The following is a 20,165-nucleotide window of genomic DNA, read 5'->3' as shown; positions in this document are numbered from 1 at the left end:
TTCTGACTCTGGTGTTGCAGTGACATGTGGTTCATCTTTTCATTGCTCTGGCATTCACAAGTGGAGCTTGGTAGTAATTTATTTCAGGTGCTGTTAGTTAGTTAGCAGCACATAACCTAGCAGGTTTTTGAATCAAGTTCCTATTGTAAATTGTTACTGAAAGATCTTCCTAATCTTATTAATATTGACTGATCTTTGTATTAGGATTTCTCAGGGATTGGTGGAGTCTAAAGGATTATAGGCCTCTGAGTCAAGGATGACCTAGATTCTGATAGATTTTATTATGCAAATCCTTATAATCAGAGGTCATTAATGGAAAAATCTGAAGCTAATATGAGTTAATATACTTGAGTGCTCTCTGAAATTAATGAGTGTTTTGGTTCCAGGTGAGTACAGTAGTTTATGTATAAGTATTTCAAAACTGCTTTGATTTAGAAGCGTTCTCAAAAAGTAACTAAGGATCTCAAACATCCAAATCCTCTTGGCTGCTGCTGAAAATTGGGTTCTGGAGACACTTTTGAAAACAGGGTTTTCCTCTGAAGTTGCAGCAGGGATTAGAAACTTTCTCCTCTGCCCTTTCTAATCTGATAATTTCAAGAAAGCAGCAGATTCCTAACAATGAGGCAAGTTCTTGATTTCACTTTCATTTTCTGAAGGAAATTCCCTGAGCTTTTTTTGTGATTTTTAGTGGAAAAATGAAATATGACAAAGAACAGCAAGAAATTAAAATACTACTGGTTTTCCCAACTCAAAACAGAATGATTTACATGCATGGCCATTTTTCTCTTCTATATTTACAAAGTGCTCTATTACTTGAAGATCTGATAAGCAGAGAAAGTAATATTCCCAACCAACCTGGTCTTCGCCTGTTATAGTACAGCTGTCCCTACTGTGTGAGTGGGTGCAGGGATCAGATCAAAAACCATGAAAATTCTGAATGTAATTCATATATAAAGGCATTAATGCATTTCGGAACCTGGAATCAGGCTCCAAATGAAAAAGCTCACTGTTTGGTTCTTTAAATAGGTTTTCGTTCTTTCATCTATTTCACATGCCTGACTACTTGATTATATTTGTTTCCTTTATTAATAGTTACCTTTTTATAGCATGCCTTTCTGCTGTGTATGTGAAAGTATGTAAATAACCTGAGTAAAGACATTCCATTTTAGGCCAGTAGTAGGGTAGGTCATTATGATTATGCTATTTATGAATAAACAGAGGCGTTTACCCAAAATATTCAAAGCTGACTCTGAAAACCTAACTGAAAAGCCTTCAAATTAAGCATATGTTTTAAAACGTGTTTTTGTAAGTCTGTCAAGTAAGAGGTCAGTAGCAGAGGTGGGGACAGAGCACAGGCAGCTGCACTCTCCCTTTTCTGGTATCATGAGCATTACTGGGACAGGTTCTGATTTTGACTATTTTGGTTTAGATCAGGGTGATATCCTTGAAGTCAGTAGCGTGTGTATCGTGTAACAGTCGATGACTGGCCTTAAGTTTGGACACTAATGGTGAGAAGCCATGCCAGCTGGTGCTTAAGACGTCCCTCTCCTCCTCTCATTTTCCGTGGACGTCCAGAATTTGCAATCTCAGAAGCAATACTGTAGGATGGGGATCCAGAGCGCCTCGTTCTGAACAGAAGCGTTTTTACCAGCTCTTTTGCCACCCCCACACAACGTCTGTCGTCTGCTTCGTGTGTACCTCTAGCTCCCTTTGAGACAAACTGCTCTGCAGCTCCCTGGGACAGGAGGCAGAAGTGCAGCCCCGCTGCCACCAATACAGCGTCCTTTGACATTTCCCAGCGCAGCGGTGCAACGTGTTGTTTCCCACTCCTGTACTTCTCTGCTACCTTGCAGAATATACCAGCAGAATGTGGGTTAATGGGGCAGGCATGGCACAGAAAATAGTCTCTCTGGTGGAGTCATTAGGATTTGCTGGCAGATTGCCAGCTCAGTTGGTGCAATTTTACACTCACTTTTCAGAGCAAGCTTAAAGGGGAAACCTCCGTTCACTTTAAGCCTTTACAGCCAACGAGAGGCTGCTGGGGTTCGCCTGCCACTGTCCAGATCTCTGATGAACAGCTGGCTGGGAATTCTCATCCAAGTGCTTACTCAAATGATTTGTTGTTGTTTTGAAATTGGTAGTCAAGACTATTTAAAATTAATGGCTCTGCATGGGATTGATTAGTGATATTGCTGCCTCCTATGTTTGGATTTTCCAAAAGTAAAAAAAGCAGAGTCTGCAGTGCATTTTGGAAAACAAACAAAAAAAACCCCAAACCCTCCACAAAACCTTGTGCCTGGGAAGGCATAGCTGAGCAGGTACAGTTAGGCTACAATCAGTACTATGCTTACATACCAAAGATTTTAGATCTCAGTTCTGCAACAGGCTTCAGCTGCATGTGAAATTAATAGCACAAAGCTCCTGAAAGGGTTAGGTTATCACAGCTGTAGGGAATTGTAATTTGTTACTTGTTTAAGGAGTTAATCAGAATAATATAATTAGTTACTGACATATAATAAACTGAAATGCAAACTAAATTTGGAAAAAAATACCCGATATTATATTTATTTTGTTTTGTTGCTTAAGATGGAATTGTATCAACCACAATCAATAACCAATGTATCTTTTTGTTTTTAGAAACTTGAGGTCAGTTTTCATGTGAAACATGCAGCCCTAGTTAATGCTTACTGATCTGGAATTAGAGAGCAAAAGGGTTAAATCTCAATCCCTCTCTGATTTATGTTTCCCTCCCCTCTTTCCCAGCTGTGGACATGGATGGAAGATCTGCAGAAGGAGCTCTTAGAGGATGTCTGTGCTGATTCTGTGGATGCGGTTCAGGAGCTTATCAAGCAGTTTCAGCAGCAACAAACAGCCACCTTGGATGCTACCCTCAATGTTATTAAAGAAGGGGAAGATCTAATCCAACAGCTCAGGTAAGCATCCACCTGGAGACAGGTGTTGAGAAATCTGATGTATGTTGTGGTTGAGGTGTGCATAAATAGGGGCTGTAAGTTAGGATTAATTGGGGTGTTTATTAATTCTTTGCTTATTTATGATTCATTAAATTCTTTGAGTATTTTCTTGAAATTGCAAGGAGTGATTTGTGCAGACTGATTAGAGTAGTCTGTAAATCAGCATGGGTTCCTGTTTGACAGAGAGATTATTTATAGGCACAGTGAAGCGAATTGAAACAAATGTATTTCAGGTGAATATTTTGAGTTGGTATTTATAGAAGATTGTTAAATGGTTGTGACCTGAGGCCTTGTGATTTATATGGTTACTCCTGGTGTAGAAGTGTATTCCTCTTAATAAAATATACAGGTGTCTAACAATCTTCACTCTTTCATTTTGCATGCAGCACTCTTCTATTTATCTTTGTCTGTGTGAGGTTTATTCATACTGTCAAAGAGCCAGCTCTGCTTGCATTATGAATTAAAACAGCTCATTTTACCTGATTTAAAAAACATGAAGGGACCGACTCCAAGAAGTTGGTGGGTTTTTTTTCGCTTTCTCTGTAAGTATAGTAGAACAAATGTTTGCAGAGAGCACAGCAAGCTTGCACAAAATTTGTAGTTGTGAGATCTCTCTCATTTGTTCTTCTTTACAGTGATTTTCTGTGGGTTTGACTTTGTTGACAGCAGTGGAGTTTTCCTGCCTTCTAGTGATGTTGCTGAACTCAAAACCAAGACGAATACAACACTTATTCTTTAGATCTTTTGATTGTTACAGAGTGTCCTTAGGTACATGTACATAGTGTGTACGTTCTGTATATGTATATAATATACAAATCTGTCAGGTCTTATGCATTTCACCAGAGACTGTCCCAGAGAGTTATGTCATCCTCCCCACCCTGAGCTTTCCTAAGGAAAGCCTTCAGTTCTCACACAAGAAGTGCAGGAAGTCACGAGCCGTCATAGGAAAAGCCTAAGGTGCTCTAGAGCAGAGAAGATCATGAAGCACTCTGGTGGAGCTCTGCCCTTGAGACCCCTCCTGGAGTCCCTGAGTCTTCTACTACAGCCATGTGCTGAGTTGTCCTCTGTATTTTTTCCTATCACCCTGGATGTGGAGTCTTCTTCACTGGGTCAGGAAAAAAAAGAAAATAGAGATTTGGAAGGGCGTCTCTAGGTTTTGATTTTTCATTCAGCCCTAGGCAGCCACACAGAAGAGGATGTGTAAATGCCTGGTCTTGCTGTATGTACATGGCTTGCCTGCATCACAGGGGGAGAGTGAAGGACCCGAGCTGTGCTGTTGCTTGTTGAGACCAGAGTTGGAAAGGAAGGATCACAAGTAGACATAGCTAGGCTCCATCCATCTATTCATCTTCACTGATGAGACAAATAGGAAGGAAACATGCTGTGTTTGCTAAGTGAGCTGCTGGAGGAAGGGGATTAGAGATAAGAATGTTTGTATGGCCGGCCATAACAGGTCAGTCAGAGGTCTGCATGGCAGTTTCCCTTTAAGCAAGAAAACTTTGAAAATTTTAGGGCATTACTGTGAGATCACAAAAAATGGCAGTGAAATTCTGGACTAAAGATTTTTTTTGTTGTTTATCTTGCCTATTAGCATAACATCATCTCAGCATGAGCACCCGTGGTCCTGAAGGAACCCTGTGTAAGCCCATCAGGTGGAGTGTGAGGTGGTTTGTGGGGCTGCAGAAAGTGTCTATATTGAAGGAGTCCTGGTGCAGGCTGTGGTATTGGCCTGAAGTCTTTTTGCCTGCACCTGAGTCAGTACAAAAACTGCATGCAGGGTTGGAGAGTGGCCAAGGCAATATTTGGAGCTGAGAAGTCGGTGGAGCATCAGTATGAATAGCAGTTTTTGGAGAAAGGCTCCTGTAGTGGCTGCAAGATCATGTGGAAGAGGTGAACTGGGAGATGGAGTGTGGGACTTCAGCTTTTTTTAATGTAAACTTAGTCCTTTCTTAGTTTCAGTCTGTGAAGAGTAAGGGTGGCCTCAGGTTTGAGATTTTTTTTTCATTCATGTCATGCCTAAACATTTGTGAAATGCCAAGACAGGTTTTGTGGCAGCTGTATTTAACAAAGAGATGGTTTTGGGGTCTGGCTTGTATTCTGGGCAGTGAGCAAGGTGGAACAGGGTGCACATATTTGTGCAAAGTGATCCCCTGTTTCTGATAAAGATAAGGCCAAACACAGAGAGAACAGTTGTCTGAAGGAAAGAAGCCCTGAATGCACGCAAAGATTTGCAGAGCTGAACTGTCAAGACGATCTCAGATTCAAGTGTTGTTTTTGAGCACTCTGACTAACTGCAAAGCCCGTAATGCGATCTTGGGCTCTTTCAAAAAGTGAAGCAGAACTGTGTAAGAAAAAGATGAAACCACTTCTGTGTGTGTCCACTCAAACAGCTTTTGTGGCTGCCGGCAAAAGTAAAGAACACACAGATAAAGAAAAGGAGGAAAAAATAGAATTGCTGCAATCTTTCTTAAACAAAGCATTGAATTTCATAGTGTGGATCACCTTGTACCTGCCATGAAGAATAGCTGAAGATTGCAAACACTACAACAATGAAGAGAATGAAATACACTGCTATTATCAAGCACGTCATAGCACAGGTTAAAACCCATAAAATTAATGGGGCTTTCAAAAATTTTACGTTTCTTGTCCTTACCTCTGAGAGAACAGATAGGAGTTTAGAGGAGGTCATTTGTGTAATAGCACTCTGTCTCCCCTCCAGATAGCTTAGGAAAAGCTCAGGTGCCTGAACTAATTAAATACAATGCCTGGGACTGCTCTTCATAGAAGGTCTTCAGGGCCTTTCATGACAGGCCTGGCTAGCAGCACTGTATGTGTCATGGTTTGCATTGGAAACACTTTTTTCACTCTTCCTTATTAAAGTTTTACTGAGGTGATCATCGTTCTTAGTAGTCAACACGAAGCAAATCTTTCGGACCATGTTTCTAGGAGTGCTTCTGGGGACAGTATTTCTGTACATCTGTGAAAGGCAAAACAATGACTTGCTCCAGTGAGATGTGAAAGAACAGGAATGTTAGGGGCAAGAAAAAAGACAGTGAAGAGTTATGGATCTTGCTTTCTTTCTTTCCAGCAGTTCAGCATATGAGCTTTTGATAATGAAAGACAGGGAACTGCTGGAGAGGGTCCAGCAAAGGGCAACGAAGATGATTAGGGGACTGGAGCACCTTTCTTATGAGGAAAGGCTGAGGGACTTGGGTCTCTTTAGTCTAGAGAAAAGAAGATTGAGGGGGGATCTTATTAATACATACAAATACTTAATGGGAGGATGCCAGGGGGATGGGAGCAGTCTTTTTTCAGTGGCGCCCAGTGATAGGACGAGGGGTAATGGGCATAAACTTGAACATAGGAAGTTCCATCTTAACATGAGAAGGAACTTCTTTACTTTGAGGGTAGTGGAGCACTGGAACAGGCTGCCCAGAGAGGTGGTGGAGTCTCCCACTCTGGAGACATTCAAAACCCACCTGGACGCCATCCTGTGCAACCTGTTGTAGGTGACCCTGCTCTGGCAGGGGGGTTGGACTAGATGATCTCCAGAGGACCCTTCCAACCCTAACAATTCTGTGAATTCTGTGAGAGAGGCCTCCTGCCGCGCGGATGGGCTGGGTAGCTCTTGATTGCAGGGCAGGAGATGCCCAAAGAGAGCTCTGCTGTGTAAAAGCGATGCTGAGAGGGAGAAAAAAAAAAAAAAAAAAGAGACAAAACAGATTTACGAGGCCTCCAGCAGACACAAGCTGCAGGCACCACGCACAGACTTTGAGGCAGCCCATCACGGCCCTGCAGATGAGGGCAAGCTGGTCAGGGGCTCGCGCAAGGACGAAGGAGGATGTCAAGGCTGGATGCTGCGGGGGGCTGAGCCAGATGGGAGGGCTGAGGAGCTGCGAGGAAGACGAGTGGGGTGGGAGGAAAGTGTGGATGTTTTATGTATGGAGAAGAAAAGGCTCCAGGGAGACCTTATTGCGGCCTCCTGGTACCTAAAGGGGCTCCAGGAGAGCTGGGGAGGGACTTTTTACAAGGGCATGGAGTGACAGGATGAGGGAGAATGGCTTCGTACTGGAAGAGGGGAGATTTAGATTAGATATTGGGAAGAAATTTTTCACTCTGAGGGCAGTGAGACACTGGAACAGACTGCCCAGAGAAGATGTTGAGGCTCCATCCCTGGAGGATGTGGCTGGACATGGCCTTGGGCAACCTGGGCTGGTGGGAGGTGTCCCTGCCCAGGGCAGGGGGGTTGGAACTCGATGATCTTCAAGGTCCCTTCCAACCTAAACCATTCTATGATTCTATGATAATGGGTACGTTTCACTAAGCTCTCTCCCAGTTAAGGCACTGGAAGTGGCAACACCGAACAAACTCAACAGCAATGCACTAAGCCCAATTTTAAATTCCCCAAAGTTTATCTGGTACTTTTTTCAATAATTTCCCTGCATTTTATAACTCTAATGCATAACATTTCAGAGAATACTAAGGATCTTGTATGAATTCTTTCCCAGAATTTCTCATCGCCAGACTAAGCAAGAAATCTTATGGCAGAAGTATCCAATCTCAGAAATTTCTTTTTCTTGAAGGAGATCTTTCTCAAACCAGACTATATAGGGATTGTCAGGGCTTTATCTGAGGAGACTGCAAAAAAGTACCAGATTATAACACTTAATTTTTTGTATTGCATCAGCCACTGAAATGCAAGTGTGGCTTGATTTGAAGAGCGAATGTTTAATGAAAAAGAATTTCTAAAACCAAGTGTGCCTTTAGATCCCGTGAGAGATTGTTCAACACCAGTCTTGAATAATTCATGGAGTCATTTAGATAATATATGAATAGTAATAATCCTGCATTTGAATGAAGACATATTTCATGTCCTTTTATAGAAGACAGGTGCTGACTGAAGGAAACAGAACTTGATTGAATGTGGCCTCAGATTAAGCTGTAGTTTCAGAATCTCCCCTTGTTATCTGTGTTCATCCTTCCTTTGTACAGCTTGAATGTGGAGGCAGAGAGACCTTGTGGTCACCAAGAAGGTGAAAACACAATACTGACAGAGTGGGGCAGAAACTGTATCACCTGGAGAGAGTAATATTGGTTTGATATTTATTCCCTTATGAGCAAGGGAAGTTGCTAGCACTTGCTTCAGAATAATGCTGCAGCATCTGAAGTTCAGTGTATCAAATGTAAAGTATTTCAGGTAAAAGAGGTGAAATACATCCAAAAAGCAAACTACTGTGCAGTTAATAGTAGTCCATATTTTTTTATTTTATTCTGAGGCTTCAGATATTCAGGCAAATGCTTTTTCTGTTCCTTCAAGACACATAATGAAAACAGAATAACGTGTGTTTTGTTGCCTTAGAACCTCAAAGGTGTGTTTTAAACTTACCTAAAATGACTCTGTGTGTCAGTGACTAGTTATACTTCTTTTTTTTTCTCAATTATGCTCACTGACAGTGTTCAATTAACATTTAAGTTGGCTGTATGTTGTTTTGATCTGACCCTACGTGATGACAATTTGCAAAGAGCAAAGCACAAGCATTTCAGTCAAGTTCTGTAGAAAACTACGAATGCTTTGCTAGGTGTTTATGGAGGGAAAATTCAACCCAGAAAAGGGAAATAAAAACCTAAAAATTGGGAACACACTAGCACTATTCTCCAGTGGGGAGACTCTTCGGGCACATCTACTCAGCAGCCCAGGTTAGCTGACCAGAAGACTGGCTCCCAGCCACATTTGGTCCTTGTGGGACAATGCAGTAACCTGGCGGCATTACTGACATTTTGCTTGTCTTCCAATATTGTCAGCCAGTTTGCTGCACACATGTGAGTTTGTTGGTGCACCAATAGTTCAGTATGTGCTGTTGGATTTTTAATTGTCCCCCCATCTTCTCCAAGGCAGAACTGGTGATTGATAGGAAATATTGATGATAAGACCTGCTGGATTACCTACCTCATCCTGTTATCCTACCAGCGCACAGGTCTTTCCAACAGTGTAGTTGATAGGGTTTTCAGTTGGCTTGGCTTAAGTATGCCAAGCAGTGCAGCTGCTATCACATGCCTTTGAGCGGGATGGACAGAGAAAACTGTTGTATCTAAATCTTGGTTTAGCTGAAGTACCAAAGCCAAGATTAAATTATGACTTCAGAACTTCCTTTCTGGTTATTGTTAAAGTTGGGGGACCTTTTGCGGCACATTCAAGGATAAATTTCAGCTCTTTATGTCTGCAAAAACTCTTTATCCATGAAACACTCACTGAAAAAGAATTTACTGAAGATATAACAGACTGTAGGTGAGCCTATTAATATATGTGAGAGTGTAAACAGAAAAGAAACTGTCAGGACCATCCTATGTCCATGCTAAGACTTCTTTCAGGTACAGCAAACTTCCCCTTGGTTCTAGCCCACTAGTTAAAGGGCTAGTTCTCTTCTGCTGCCTGTATACGGAAGGTGTAGATGGAGCAGTATCTGACCTGTCACAGGCATGTCTCATTTCACTTACCCAAGCAAAAAGACAAGTCAGAGTCTCCCTTACAGTGTTTGAAAGGTATTTCCCTTCAGTGTAGTTTTTTGCACTGTATTCTGCAACTATTGCTGTGCTACGTAATCCAGAGAAAATCAAGGTATCCCTACCCCTTGGTCTAAAATGCTGGCAATTCAGGTTCAATTAATCTGTAAGTAATAAAGCAAATGCACAAAATTAACTTGTAAAGGTCCAGGTGGCTAAATAGTATCTCTGAGCTTGGTATGAGTGTAGGCTGGAGCAGGTCTCTCTGTAGGATTAACAGGGATTGCCAGCCAGTCTCCTCAAGACAGCCATTGAGATTGGTGTGTCATTCTCCTCCCCTCCCCCTCCCAAGTGTGCAAGGATGCAGTGTCATGACACAAGAAAGGATGATCCCCTTGTTCAAACTTTGTGCTGAGCTCAGGAGCCGCAGGATTTCAGCGAGTAGAAGAGATGAGTGTTGCATACACCTTCCCTCAGCCCCTTGTGCTTGGGTTTGCTTCTCAGCAGCACGCAGAATCACAAATGTGTAGTTCTTGCTCTTTTGCCTGCCTTAAAGCTCAGCTTTAACCATGCTCTCTGCCTTGCTACAGGGACTCCGCCGTTTCCAACAATAAGACTCCACACAATAGTTCCATCAGCCACATTGAATCTGTCCTTCAGCAGCTCGACGAGGCCCAGGTACAGATGGAAGAGCTCTTCCATGAGAGGAAGATTAAGCTAGACATTTTCCTTCAGCTCCGGATTTTTGAACAGTACACCATTGAGGTAAGAGCTGGCTGCATGACCTGAGAAAGGTAGAGCTGTGGGAGAGGGAGTATATATAAACATACTCTGTTAGGGTACACCTGGAGCTGTTTGGTTGTGCTCAGCTGTCCAGTGAGCAAGACAGCGAGTTACAACCAGGTTTTAAATTCGGCATGTTGAAGCTAAAAATATGCTTTAGGATATACTGTTGGAATGCACCAAAATAGATTCGTGTCTGCTTAACTGACTACGCTGAGATTCTGCCTGCTTTGCAGAGAAGCTTTATAAGATGCCCCTGTTATAACTCTTTATTGACACTAGTCACTCAGGGATTTGAATGTTCTGTATTGCTTATTAATGAGGTTTGTCTCTTCAGACATAAATATAGATGCAAGCAAACAGATACATGCTTGGCTTTAAGCCACCAAGTGAAAAAAACATGTTATGCATGAAAGGAAAGGATATTTAAAAGATGGGCTTTTTAAGCATCATTATTTAAAAAGGAAAGAAAAAAAAGGGTGGGGGGAGATAAAATGTATTTTTATGTCCTCATGCAAAAAAGGTCTTTCAGTTTTGTTTTGTACTTCTGTTTTGAAAGCAAAAGCACCGGATGGAAAACTCATCAAAACATTAATAATTGAGGTATTCTTGGACAGAGAAACTTTGAAGGGACTCTAGCCAATCTCATTAATTACTTGTTGTAATTCTGATAGGAAATGATGCAAAAAAACCAACATGTAAATTAACTTGTGCACAATATCTGTAAAAGCCATGTGTCAGCACTTATGTCCATTCTGGGGTGTGTTCCTTCTACTGTGTCCCACTGGTACTTGTTCAGTTCATGAAACACCTTTAAGTGTTTTATGATGATACATTCCTGAAAGTATTGTTTGTAAATCTGCAGGTATTCTCAAGGTGGGTGCTGGTAATTAATAGGAGCCTTAGAATGCTGCGTTATACTTCGTAAGTGTTTATTTTAAGACATGACGTGATGAATTCTAGTGGAATAAAAGGCTGGAAACAGAAGTTTTTAGGTGTCTTGATCTATAATTGGATGCCAGAGATAGAAACCAGTGAGGAGTATCTGAGCTTTCCTGTTGTGACTGCGAGATAGGTATTGTCCTGAAGTCTGTTCTACAGTGCTTGTTATTGATGTAAATTAGAATAGTTTCACTTTACTTACCAGTTACACACAGCATCCTTGATATTGACCGTATTCTTTGTGAGTATGTGTGTACAAGTACAAATGTATGTATTTCGTGTCAGATAACATACTTTGCCTTAAGAATGCTACATTCAAAATTCAGGAGGCTGCGTGAACTGTAGTATCTCCTATATTTAAATAGAAGATATTTTGATACAATGGTGTGGCAAATGTTGAATAATTGAGATGTTTACTCTAAAGATATAAATGGGGTGTGAATGCGTATACTTGTACATACCTATAAACTGCACCTGCGTTTTCAAAAATGAAGCAAAAAAAAAAAGAAAAACAGTATGTGCTTCTGGAACATGTGGATGTGTCTGTAGGCAGTATATGGCGAACCCATGTGAGTCATTCATTAAGATCTCCGCCTGTTTCACTGCAAATTCTAGGTCTGAACCTGGAATTATGCTGGTTTAAGTAAAGATCCTTAAAAAAAAAAATAACAAAAATAACAATCACAGTTTTCAAATTCTTTTTCTTTGTGTATAGTCTTTCAATCAAAGATCCCAAAGGCCATTACCACCATGGATTGCTTTACTCATGGGGTAACAGAGGCATCAGGAGATGATGTGACTTATCCTAATCCCCTCCATATGTGATGCCAAAGATGGGAATACTATGTGGATCCCTCTGTTTTGTTTCTATATGAATCCTACTCCTGTGTATTCACAGACACATTTGGAGTGGCTGTGATACATTAAGATATTTAAAATTGGAAATGTGCTTCAGAGTCTTCTAAAATCAGATGAGCTAGAAAGGATTTTAAAGGAAATCACCGCTTAGTTGTCAATGTACATTTGCTATTTTTTATCATAAGAACATCTGAATTCCCTCTGCAAGATTAATGTTACAAGGAAATCTGAGAACATGTTTCATAGGGAGCCTACGGGCAGATGATTTTATTTAGAAAGCTCCCTCTTTCTGAAAAATATGTTTCATTTCAGAATAATTATGATATTTAATTTATAACTGAAGACACAATGAAAAATATATCCAGGTCAGTATCTTAAATTTTATAAGTACATTTAGTGCTTAAACAAGAAAAACAGTTTGATAGATAATAAAAGGGAAGGCAATTTGAAATAAAATATTAAATGACACGTGGGTGCTCTGCATTTCAAACAACAGCTGAATTGGCTCAAATTGACACAGTAATGATCCTTAGAAAGTAGATTGCAGTCAGTTGCCTCAGCCGTATAATAAAGATTCCAAGTCAATAGGAAACTGTTATCAAAATTAACAAAATTATCTCATGCCATTGTTGAGAAGGAAAAAGATTTTGTCATTACCATAATTAAAAAGTGTGTAGTATTTCTAATTGCTGACTATTCCATGCTCTTAAGGGAAAAAAATGATGAAATTTAAAACAGGAAATTAAGTATTTTTTTCTACTAAAGACAAGTAGCTTGAGCTATGACTGGAAATGTATTTAAGTTTTAATTTTCCATAATAGCCTAGATCCTGCATAGATTAAGAATAGTGAAACAGTGTGTACTAGTATGGTTGTTGAATGAATTTCTCCTTTTCTAGTCTAGATAAGCCCCCTTCCATCTGTCCAAAGAGCAGTGCCATATTGAACACATCCCTAATGAAACCCCTCTACCTGCTGCATCCATGTTCATCTCTCTCCTTGCTACAGTCGCACAGACTGACTGGAAAAAGTGGGGCCTCCACCACCCAAACTTGAACGCCTTTGCCCTCTTTGCTGCTTCTGTCTTGTCAAGCATTGAGTTTCCCGTTTTTTTCCCCTCAAGTCTGTGTTCTCACTCTTGGGTTTTGGGGTTCTTGTGCTCCAGGGAATCCCTTATGATGAGGACCTTTCCCTGGGAACTCTGGTGTGAGGAAAAACTTGCATCTCTCTAGTTGAAGCCAGAGGGATGCAGCTGTGGGAGCCCAACTGCTTCCAACAGCTTCAGGGAAGGCTGCACGACAGACCTCAGTCCCAGAGAGTAGTTACATCTCGTATTGTCTCTTTCCATCCAGTTTTGGTACCAAACATTTTTGATTTTGTTAATTTTCCCTACTACCCTCTCTCTCTCTTTTGTAATTAATTATGCAGACTGAAAGTATTCGGAATTTTTCAAACTCACAAATGGCAATTGAGTGATTCACCTTTAGTTTTATTTGGAAAGTGTCTGACTGTTATTTGTTCTTTGGAAACTTTCCTGCTTTTACTGTTCTCCCCAGATATTAAAATCCATGCCGCAGATCACATAACCCTTTCATTTGGAACTCCTTCCTAAACTTGCTCTGTACCCATCTGCTTTGTAGCCCTTCTGGTTTTTGAGCTTTTCTATAATCTTCTCTTCTTGACAGAGGTTTGGAGTCCAGACAAGCTTCAGAATTAATGATTACTGCACAAGCAACACTTACTTCCATCTATTTAGACATCATTGGACATTTTCTTGTACTTCGGTGAAAACTGCCAACTATTGTTGCATTTTGTCTTGAGGAAAAGTATTTTACGTAAAGAGAAGCCACCTGCCTATTTCTTTGGCAGGGTTGACCAGCTGTGTTTATTTAGGACTTCTAAGGACTTTTAAGCCTCACAGGCAGCTTTTGTGTTGTACTTGGGTCAAGGCAGGTTTGGCTGATACGAATTTGGATACGAACCCACAGGCACATAGCATGTGCTGCCTGTTCTTTCTTGCCCTGATCTCATTATATTGACTGATATTTACACTCTGGGTCTTGGGGTAGATTATGAAATCCAAACTATGACAACACCTGGAAACAGACATAACAGAAACGTGAGAGACCCTAGCTATCCCTATGGGAGGCTATTCTGCCTTAGGTTTTAAAACCGTAAAATGACAACCCATTCTTTATATGGGAAACGTGTCTGACTTTGGTGCCTGATATGTTTTATTCCTTTCCCAAGTCATTCCGCATTTCAAGACAAGATGGGATCATTAGGATTATATGGTTGGTCTTTCTATATGATACAGGCTTCAGTTGAGTTCATGCAGCCAACCAAGTAACTTGGGAGATTTCATGTGATGTGGACGTGGTAGCTGATCCACTATGAGGAAATAGAGTGTAAGGCTCAAGGGACGATAGCTGGCAGACATTAGCAGCAGTGCTGGCACCACACTGAGCACACTATACATATGAAGTACAGTCTTATTCCACAGTTATATCCTCGGTAAAATCTGTCAAGTATACTTTGTCCCTTGCTTCAGGAATAGTCATTTAAAGGTTTATTAACCATTATTTGAATGAATGCTAATATACACTAAAATTCTGAGTAAATGCATAAGAAATAAATGGTAAAATGTACTGAGTTGCAACCCCTAACAAAATTACTGTCATTCAAAGTCTTTCTGCATATTTTTTCTTTATATCTTTGGTAGGTGTCAATAAAACTCCGTGACTGAGAACAGGAAAGATCTCAGCCAATACCTGTCTGGCAACAGTTGTTGGTTACCTCCAAAGAAACTTCCCTCTCCCTTTCCCAGAGCTGCCCAGCTCCTTCCCTTGGGTGTGTTGTTTTGTTTCCTGCAATGCCTGTGGATCTGAGCAATGCTAGACAGAGCCTGTGCACTGTAGTCTCAGAGCAGCATGGTTCCTAGGCCAAGGCATAGTCCTGGAAGGGATTATGGGGGTTCCCTCCGTATAATATAAATTTGATCTTGTATGCTGTTTGTTATCGTTCAGAAAGCCCTGTGATCACTAAAATCTTCACCTGCTGGATATATAATTTTACACTATTCAATCTCTTTGGCTCCATTTCACCCACTAATTAAATTTTTCAGCCTTGGTTTCATTTGCTGGCTCTTCTGGCTGTTCGCATCCGTCCCTGAGCGTGAGTTTAGAAGGGAAGAAGAGCCAGTTTTCACAGTGCTTTACTTTGCTGTTATTTACAACTCACTTGAGTTTCCCATTCCAGGTTTATAACACTAGCAGAATCTTTCAAGTGAATTAGCTGCTTGTGTGAAGGTACAAGATGTTTTATAGACCCTCACTGACTTATAGCTGACATTCAGATGTGAGCTTCTTTATTAGAAATAAGAGTTACAGAGATCTTGAGATACATTTGAAAGAAAGGGAACGATGAAAAATTTCAGCCTCTTCTGTTCATAAGCTGGAATCATATAATGTCTCACGCTTAGTAAGCTTTTGGTTTTCGTTTCCATACATACCTAGTTTTCAAACAGCACATCACTTCATTTTAAGGAAAGGCAAGCTCTAAGCTGTCCTGGGCACCCTGTCGTTTGGAGCTGAATTCCATTGTTGCTCTCGATATTTTGGGGATTCAGGAGCCAAAAGCACCGGAGCAGAATCATCACTGTGACAGGCTTTTCACACTTCAGTGGCCCAGGTCCCCACTAAACCAATGTGGCATCTCTGTCTGTTGTCAAAAAAAAATGGGTGACAGTATTGTCATACTGCACAGTGTCAGCCCAAACCAAGACCTGAGAAGAAGGAACAGCAAACTTTCTGCTTACATGATCTGTAGAAGTGACAGGTTCATTCACCCTTTCCTACCTACATCTACTGTATACCACCAGCATTAGTCTGCTCATAGATCCACTTGTACTGTCGCATCCAGTCCTCTGCTCTTCCAGCCTGCTCTGAATGCTGAAGCAGAGTCAAGTGCTGTTGCCCCTGGTGCCCAAGCTCTAGTATGTACCTTAGAGATCTGGTCTCCCCTACTCCATTATAACCCCTTTCTTTCTACATTTGCAAACACTCCTTCAGCATCCAGGAGTCAGAATTACCTTTTTTTGATTCCTTCCTGGATCATATCTGACCTCTCATCTCATCCATCCTCACTCTCTGTTCATCCCAGCTGTATGGCTGCCACCTTTTTTTACCTTGAAATGAGGTAGATATTCCCTTTTCTTGATTCTGAGCTCTGTGCAGATCTGCCCTGTGCCTGTGTAACTGTTCTTCCTGTCCTGCCTCATCCCCATGATCTGCCCACTCTTCTCACCTTTGCTCCTCCTCCTACTTGCACCATCATTTCTCTTGCAATCTGCCTCCTACATTTGCTTGTTCTTCCCAAGCATCTTTACTCTTTTTCAGATACCTCTCACAAGCCCACTCTCTTTGTGTTGATAGCTTCTACTCCCAGGATAGAACTAACTTTCCCTCCTCCTCATATGCCCTTCCTCAGCCCATACTTTAAAATACCAGCTCCTATGTGATTCATTCGCCATATACCATTTATTTTCTTTTGCTTGATTCCTCATTTCCCCTCTCCACCTCCTTCAATTGGCAAACAACATTTTCTGGTTGGCATTAAACAAGACGACTTTAGGTGTCAAACACTGAATTAAGGCTAAGTAAGCAGCATTCAAGACTCAGCAGCACCATTTTGTAGAAAATCGCAGCAGCAGCATCAAAAAAAGATACTTAGGATTTAGATATGAAATTATTCCAGATGTGTACAACTGCCTGCACAGCAGCTGCTGCAGCTCGGGTAGGCTCTTTGGCCTAATCCACCATCAGGCTGCAATGCAGGCATGAGATGGCTGGTCTGCTACTGTTGTTATTCTTACTGCTATTATTTTTCACCTGTGTATCTCTTCTCTGTACCTCTCCTTTTTCTCCAGCACTGAAGGTGAACACGTCTCTCTCCCTTTGGTCATGTTACCTGCTGGTGTTACAACATGGTAGATCCAGGAAGCAGCAAATGCAGCGGTATTGCAGCAGTGGGAATTTGGGTATATTAAGTTGCTGCTTTAGGAGGATTCTTGCCTAAAGAGTATGTGGTCTAGACTGTGGTTGCTGTGTCTGCATGAGAAACAGACCAGGCTGACATAGTCTATATATCTATTATAGCCTTGTGATAGTAGCATGGAGCTCAGCGCAAACCCAGTATGTGCTCACAAGCTGAAGTTAACTCTTGCGCTGCTTCCACTGCTCTGATAAGGATATCTCATGTATCTCATTTAATATTAGATTGGGTTCCCAGCATTTGTTCCCCTCCAATTATCATGGTAGCCGGAGCATCTATTTCAGGTGAAGAATGAAGAAATGAGATTTCTAGGCTCATTGTCAATCAATAGCTTTGTTGTGTCTTTCTCTCTCGTTAGTACCCTTGGGGTCACTTGACCTTTCTTTAGTAACAGGGAGCTGTTTATTGGCCATCAACCTTATGTGACCTGTAGGGAAGGTGCGTGGCTCTTTCCAAGGAGTCAGCCAGAGCGTGGCTGACAATAAGGCATGTGTGCAGCTTTCCTTGGAGCAGTGTGGGCACCTGGGGATATCTGCTGCTTTTGCTACTGCAGACCTGTGCACTGCCACTGTTGTTGCTCTCGTGACCCTTCTGCTTTGGTACAATCTCTCTCTCGTGCCACAGCAGAACAGAGAAGAAGAGCTCAGGGCTTCTCTTGCGGTGGGGCTTCGGTTCTCTCAGGGTGTGTGAGGGATGCTAAAGTCTGTTTAGTATCACAAACACTGGGAAGTAAAGTGAATAAACAAAAGAAGTGCTGTCAGTTCTTCCCACCAAAAACCTAGCAGATGAGCAGAGTAAATGCTAATCAGCCATTCTTCTGAGTCAAAAGGGAATTATACAAGTTCATGGCCAAGTAAGCCTCATTTATGAGACAATTCCTGACACAGGCACAGTCCAATTGGCTCTTACCACAGCTTAGGAGATAGGATGCTTTTGTCTGATGCAGTCCAAGTTTCACCATATATGTCAATGCCTGACCCATCTGTGAAAGCATCCAAAGTCCTTTTTTAGACTTGAAAAATATACATCTGTAGTTAACAGAGCTGCCTAATTACAGCTTCTTCCTGAAGAAAAATAAATCATTTTCCCTATGCCCAAGTCAAACCAGTTAGGGACTCAAATTCAGACTCTGGGAGCATTTCCAAATGGTCTGGTTTGAAGTACAGAAGATGCTGGGATTTTGCGGCATTGGCTGTACAGGCAGAAAAGGAAATGTCTTAATGAGATATGCAAAGCAGCATGGTCTCTGGGATAGGGCACCAGATTGGGATTTAGGAAACCTGGGTTGTTATCACAGTTCTGCTATTGCTTCTTTGCCTTCGTGTGCTTTAGATTCCCTTCTAGCCATCTGTTTGTCTCAGTTACTCAGAGCAATGTACTCAACCTTCCTGTACACACTTTGCCTGACAAATTCAGTGATGTTCCACCTCTTGCTGTGCCTGATTCCTTCCTCTCTTCCCCTCATCCAGCACATGGGATGATTGTCACTCCTTCAGCCCCCACTCGGAGGCAGCTTCCCTCCTTCCTTCCTTCTCCCCTCTGTTGGTGGCTGTGCTTCTGGCCCTGGCAGAACTGGCACTGGGCTAACAAGTCCTGTTAGACCTGTCCGACTGTCCAGAGCCACTTAGGTGCAGTCTTAGCTGCTGTTCTCGATCCTGGCAGTGTGACATGGAGCCCCCTGGACTGGCCTTGCATCCCGAGGAGTTTATCAGCTCGTGGTCTGACTGCCTGTACTGTCCTTTCCTCTTTAATTGGAACCATTGTTTTGAACTGGGGGGTGTGGACAATGGAGCATAAACCCTTCAATGCCTTGCAATGGCTAACAGGAAGGTAAATATTTAGGTGCAGCTGCTCCTGGGTGGGGACCCTGGTGAAGGCTGGCTGCCAACATGAGCACGAGAAGCACTGGTTGACTTGGAGGCAATCCCTCTCTTGAATGATGGTGATGGACCTGTCTTGGACACTCATACCTAAGGGGCAAAAAGCAGTACATTTGGGAACAGCCATTTCCCTGTGCTTGAGTGGAAATTATTGTCAGTTTAATGATAACAGTGATGCTGCGCAGTGTGCCTTCCACAGCCAAATGGAAAAGTTACTAAGAGAAAGAGCACCACAGCAGAGAGGTTTACCCAGGCAGTTTTGTAGAATCGCTGCATCTCAGCACACTTGTGAAAACACTTGTTGCTTCTTTCATGTGTCCATCGTCAACCCCCCCCAACAGATCTCTGAAAGATTTGCATTTTCCTTTCCTGAGGATAATGTCCATAGACATAAACAGGATTTTGTTTTGATCACAATCCCCCGATCATAGCATCAATGGCTGTCAGAGCAAACTAATGTAGCACATTCTTAGATTGTTTTAATCTTTTCTGTTGCTGTCACGTATAAATGCTGTTAGACATCATCCTGAGTGTGCACACATGGGAATGTTCACAGGAAATGGGGAAGTATTTTGTGAATCCTTGCAAAAATTCAAATAATTATGTTTTAGCAGCCTGACAATCAATACAATGAATTCAAACAGGCAATATTTTTAATAGCTCATAAAAAATAAAATTCTTCTGAGTCGCTTATACCACATGTCTTTCCTTTAGAAAGAGCAGAAAGGGCTTTGCATTGAACTTGAAGTGTTATTGTCATGACTGTAGGAACCTGTGCTTACTCTAAATTCATTCCATTGCTTGTAGTTTGAAACAAGGTCAAGACCACCTCGGTTTTGATTACTCTTAGCTGAGGATCTGTCTCTAAATGTAAATGTATTTAGTAAAACCCTTCTCCAGCATCTACTTCGACTGTTTCTCCATAACTTAAATCTGCCAGTAAGCCCTCACAGTCCAGGAACTCCAGCTACGACATGTGAATGAATCAGAGGCTGCTGGAATCGCGAATGGGGCCAAAGAGACTGTAGAGATAACTATTATTTAAAGGTAATTGAGTGGAATGGGCAATGGGACAAGCTGAAGAAAAATAGAAGCCCCTCAGGATGTCCACACTCTGCCTTTCACCCTGCAGCTGAGGTCCCAGGTTCTTGGTTGAGTAAATCTGCTTTTCTGCTTCT

At 41.7% G+C, this 20,165-nt stretch overlaps 1 protein-coding gene across 1 annotated transcript in view; it reads left to right on the top strand.

The window, feature by feature from the left end:
* Positions 1 to 20,165, top strand: part of KALRN (kalirin, RhoGEF kinase) — a 359,509-nt gene that overhangs the window by 153,743 nt on the left and 185,601 nt on the right. The window contains exons 12-13 of the mRNA XM_009887315.1: positions 2,764 to 2,933; positions 10,064 to 10,238. Of these exons, the coding sequence (XP_009885617.1) occupies positions 2,764 to 2,933; positions 10,064 to 10,238 (345 nt within the window). The remainder of the gene's footprint in view (positions 1 to 2,763; positions 2,934 to 10,063; positions 10,239 to 20,165) is intronic.

The sequence above is a fragment of the Charadrius vociferus genome, unplaced genomic scaffold, assembly GCF_000708025.1.
Source record: "Charadrius vociferus isolate BGI_N301 unplaced genomic scaffold, ASM70802v2 scaffold385, whole genome shotgun sequence".
Taxonomy (NCBI): domain Eukaryota; kingdom Metazoa; phylum Chordata; class Aves; order Charadriiformes; family Charadriidae; genus Charadrius; species Charadrius vociferus.
This window is presented reverse-complemented; position numbering and strand designations above follow the sequence as displayed.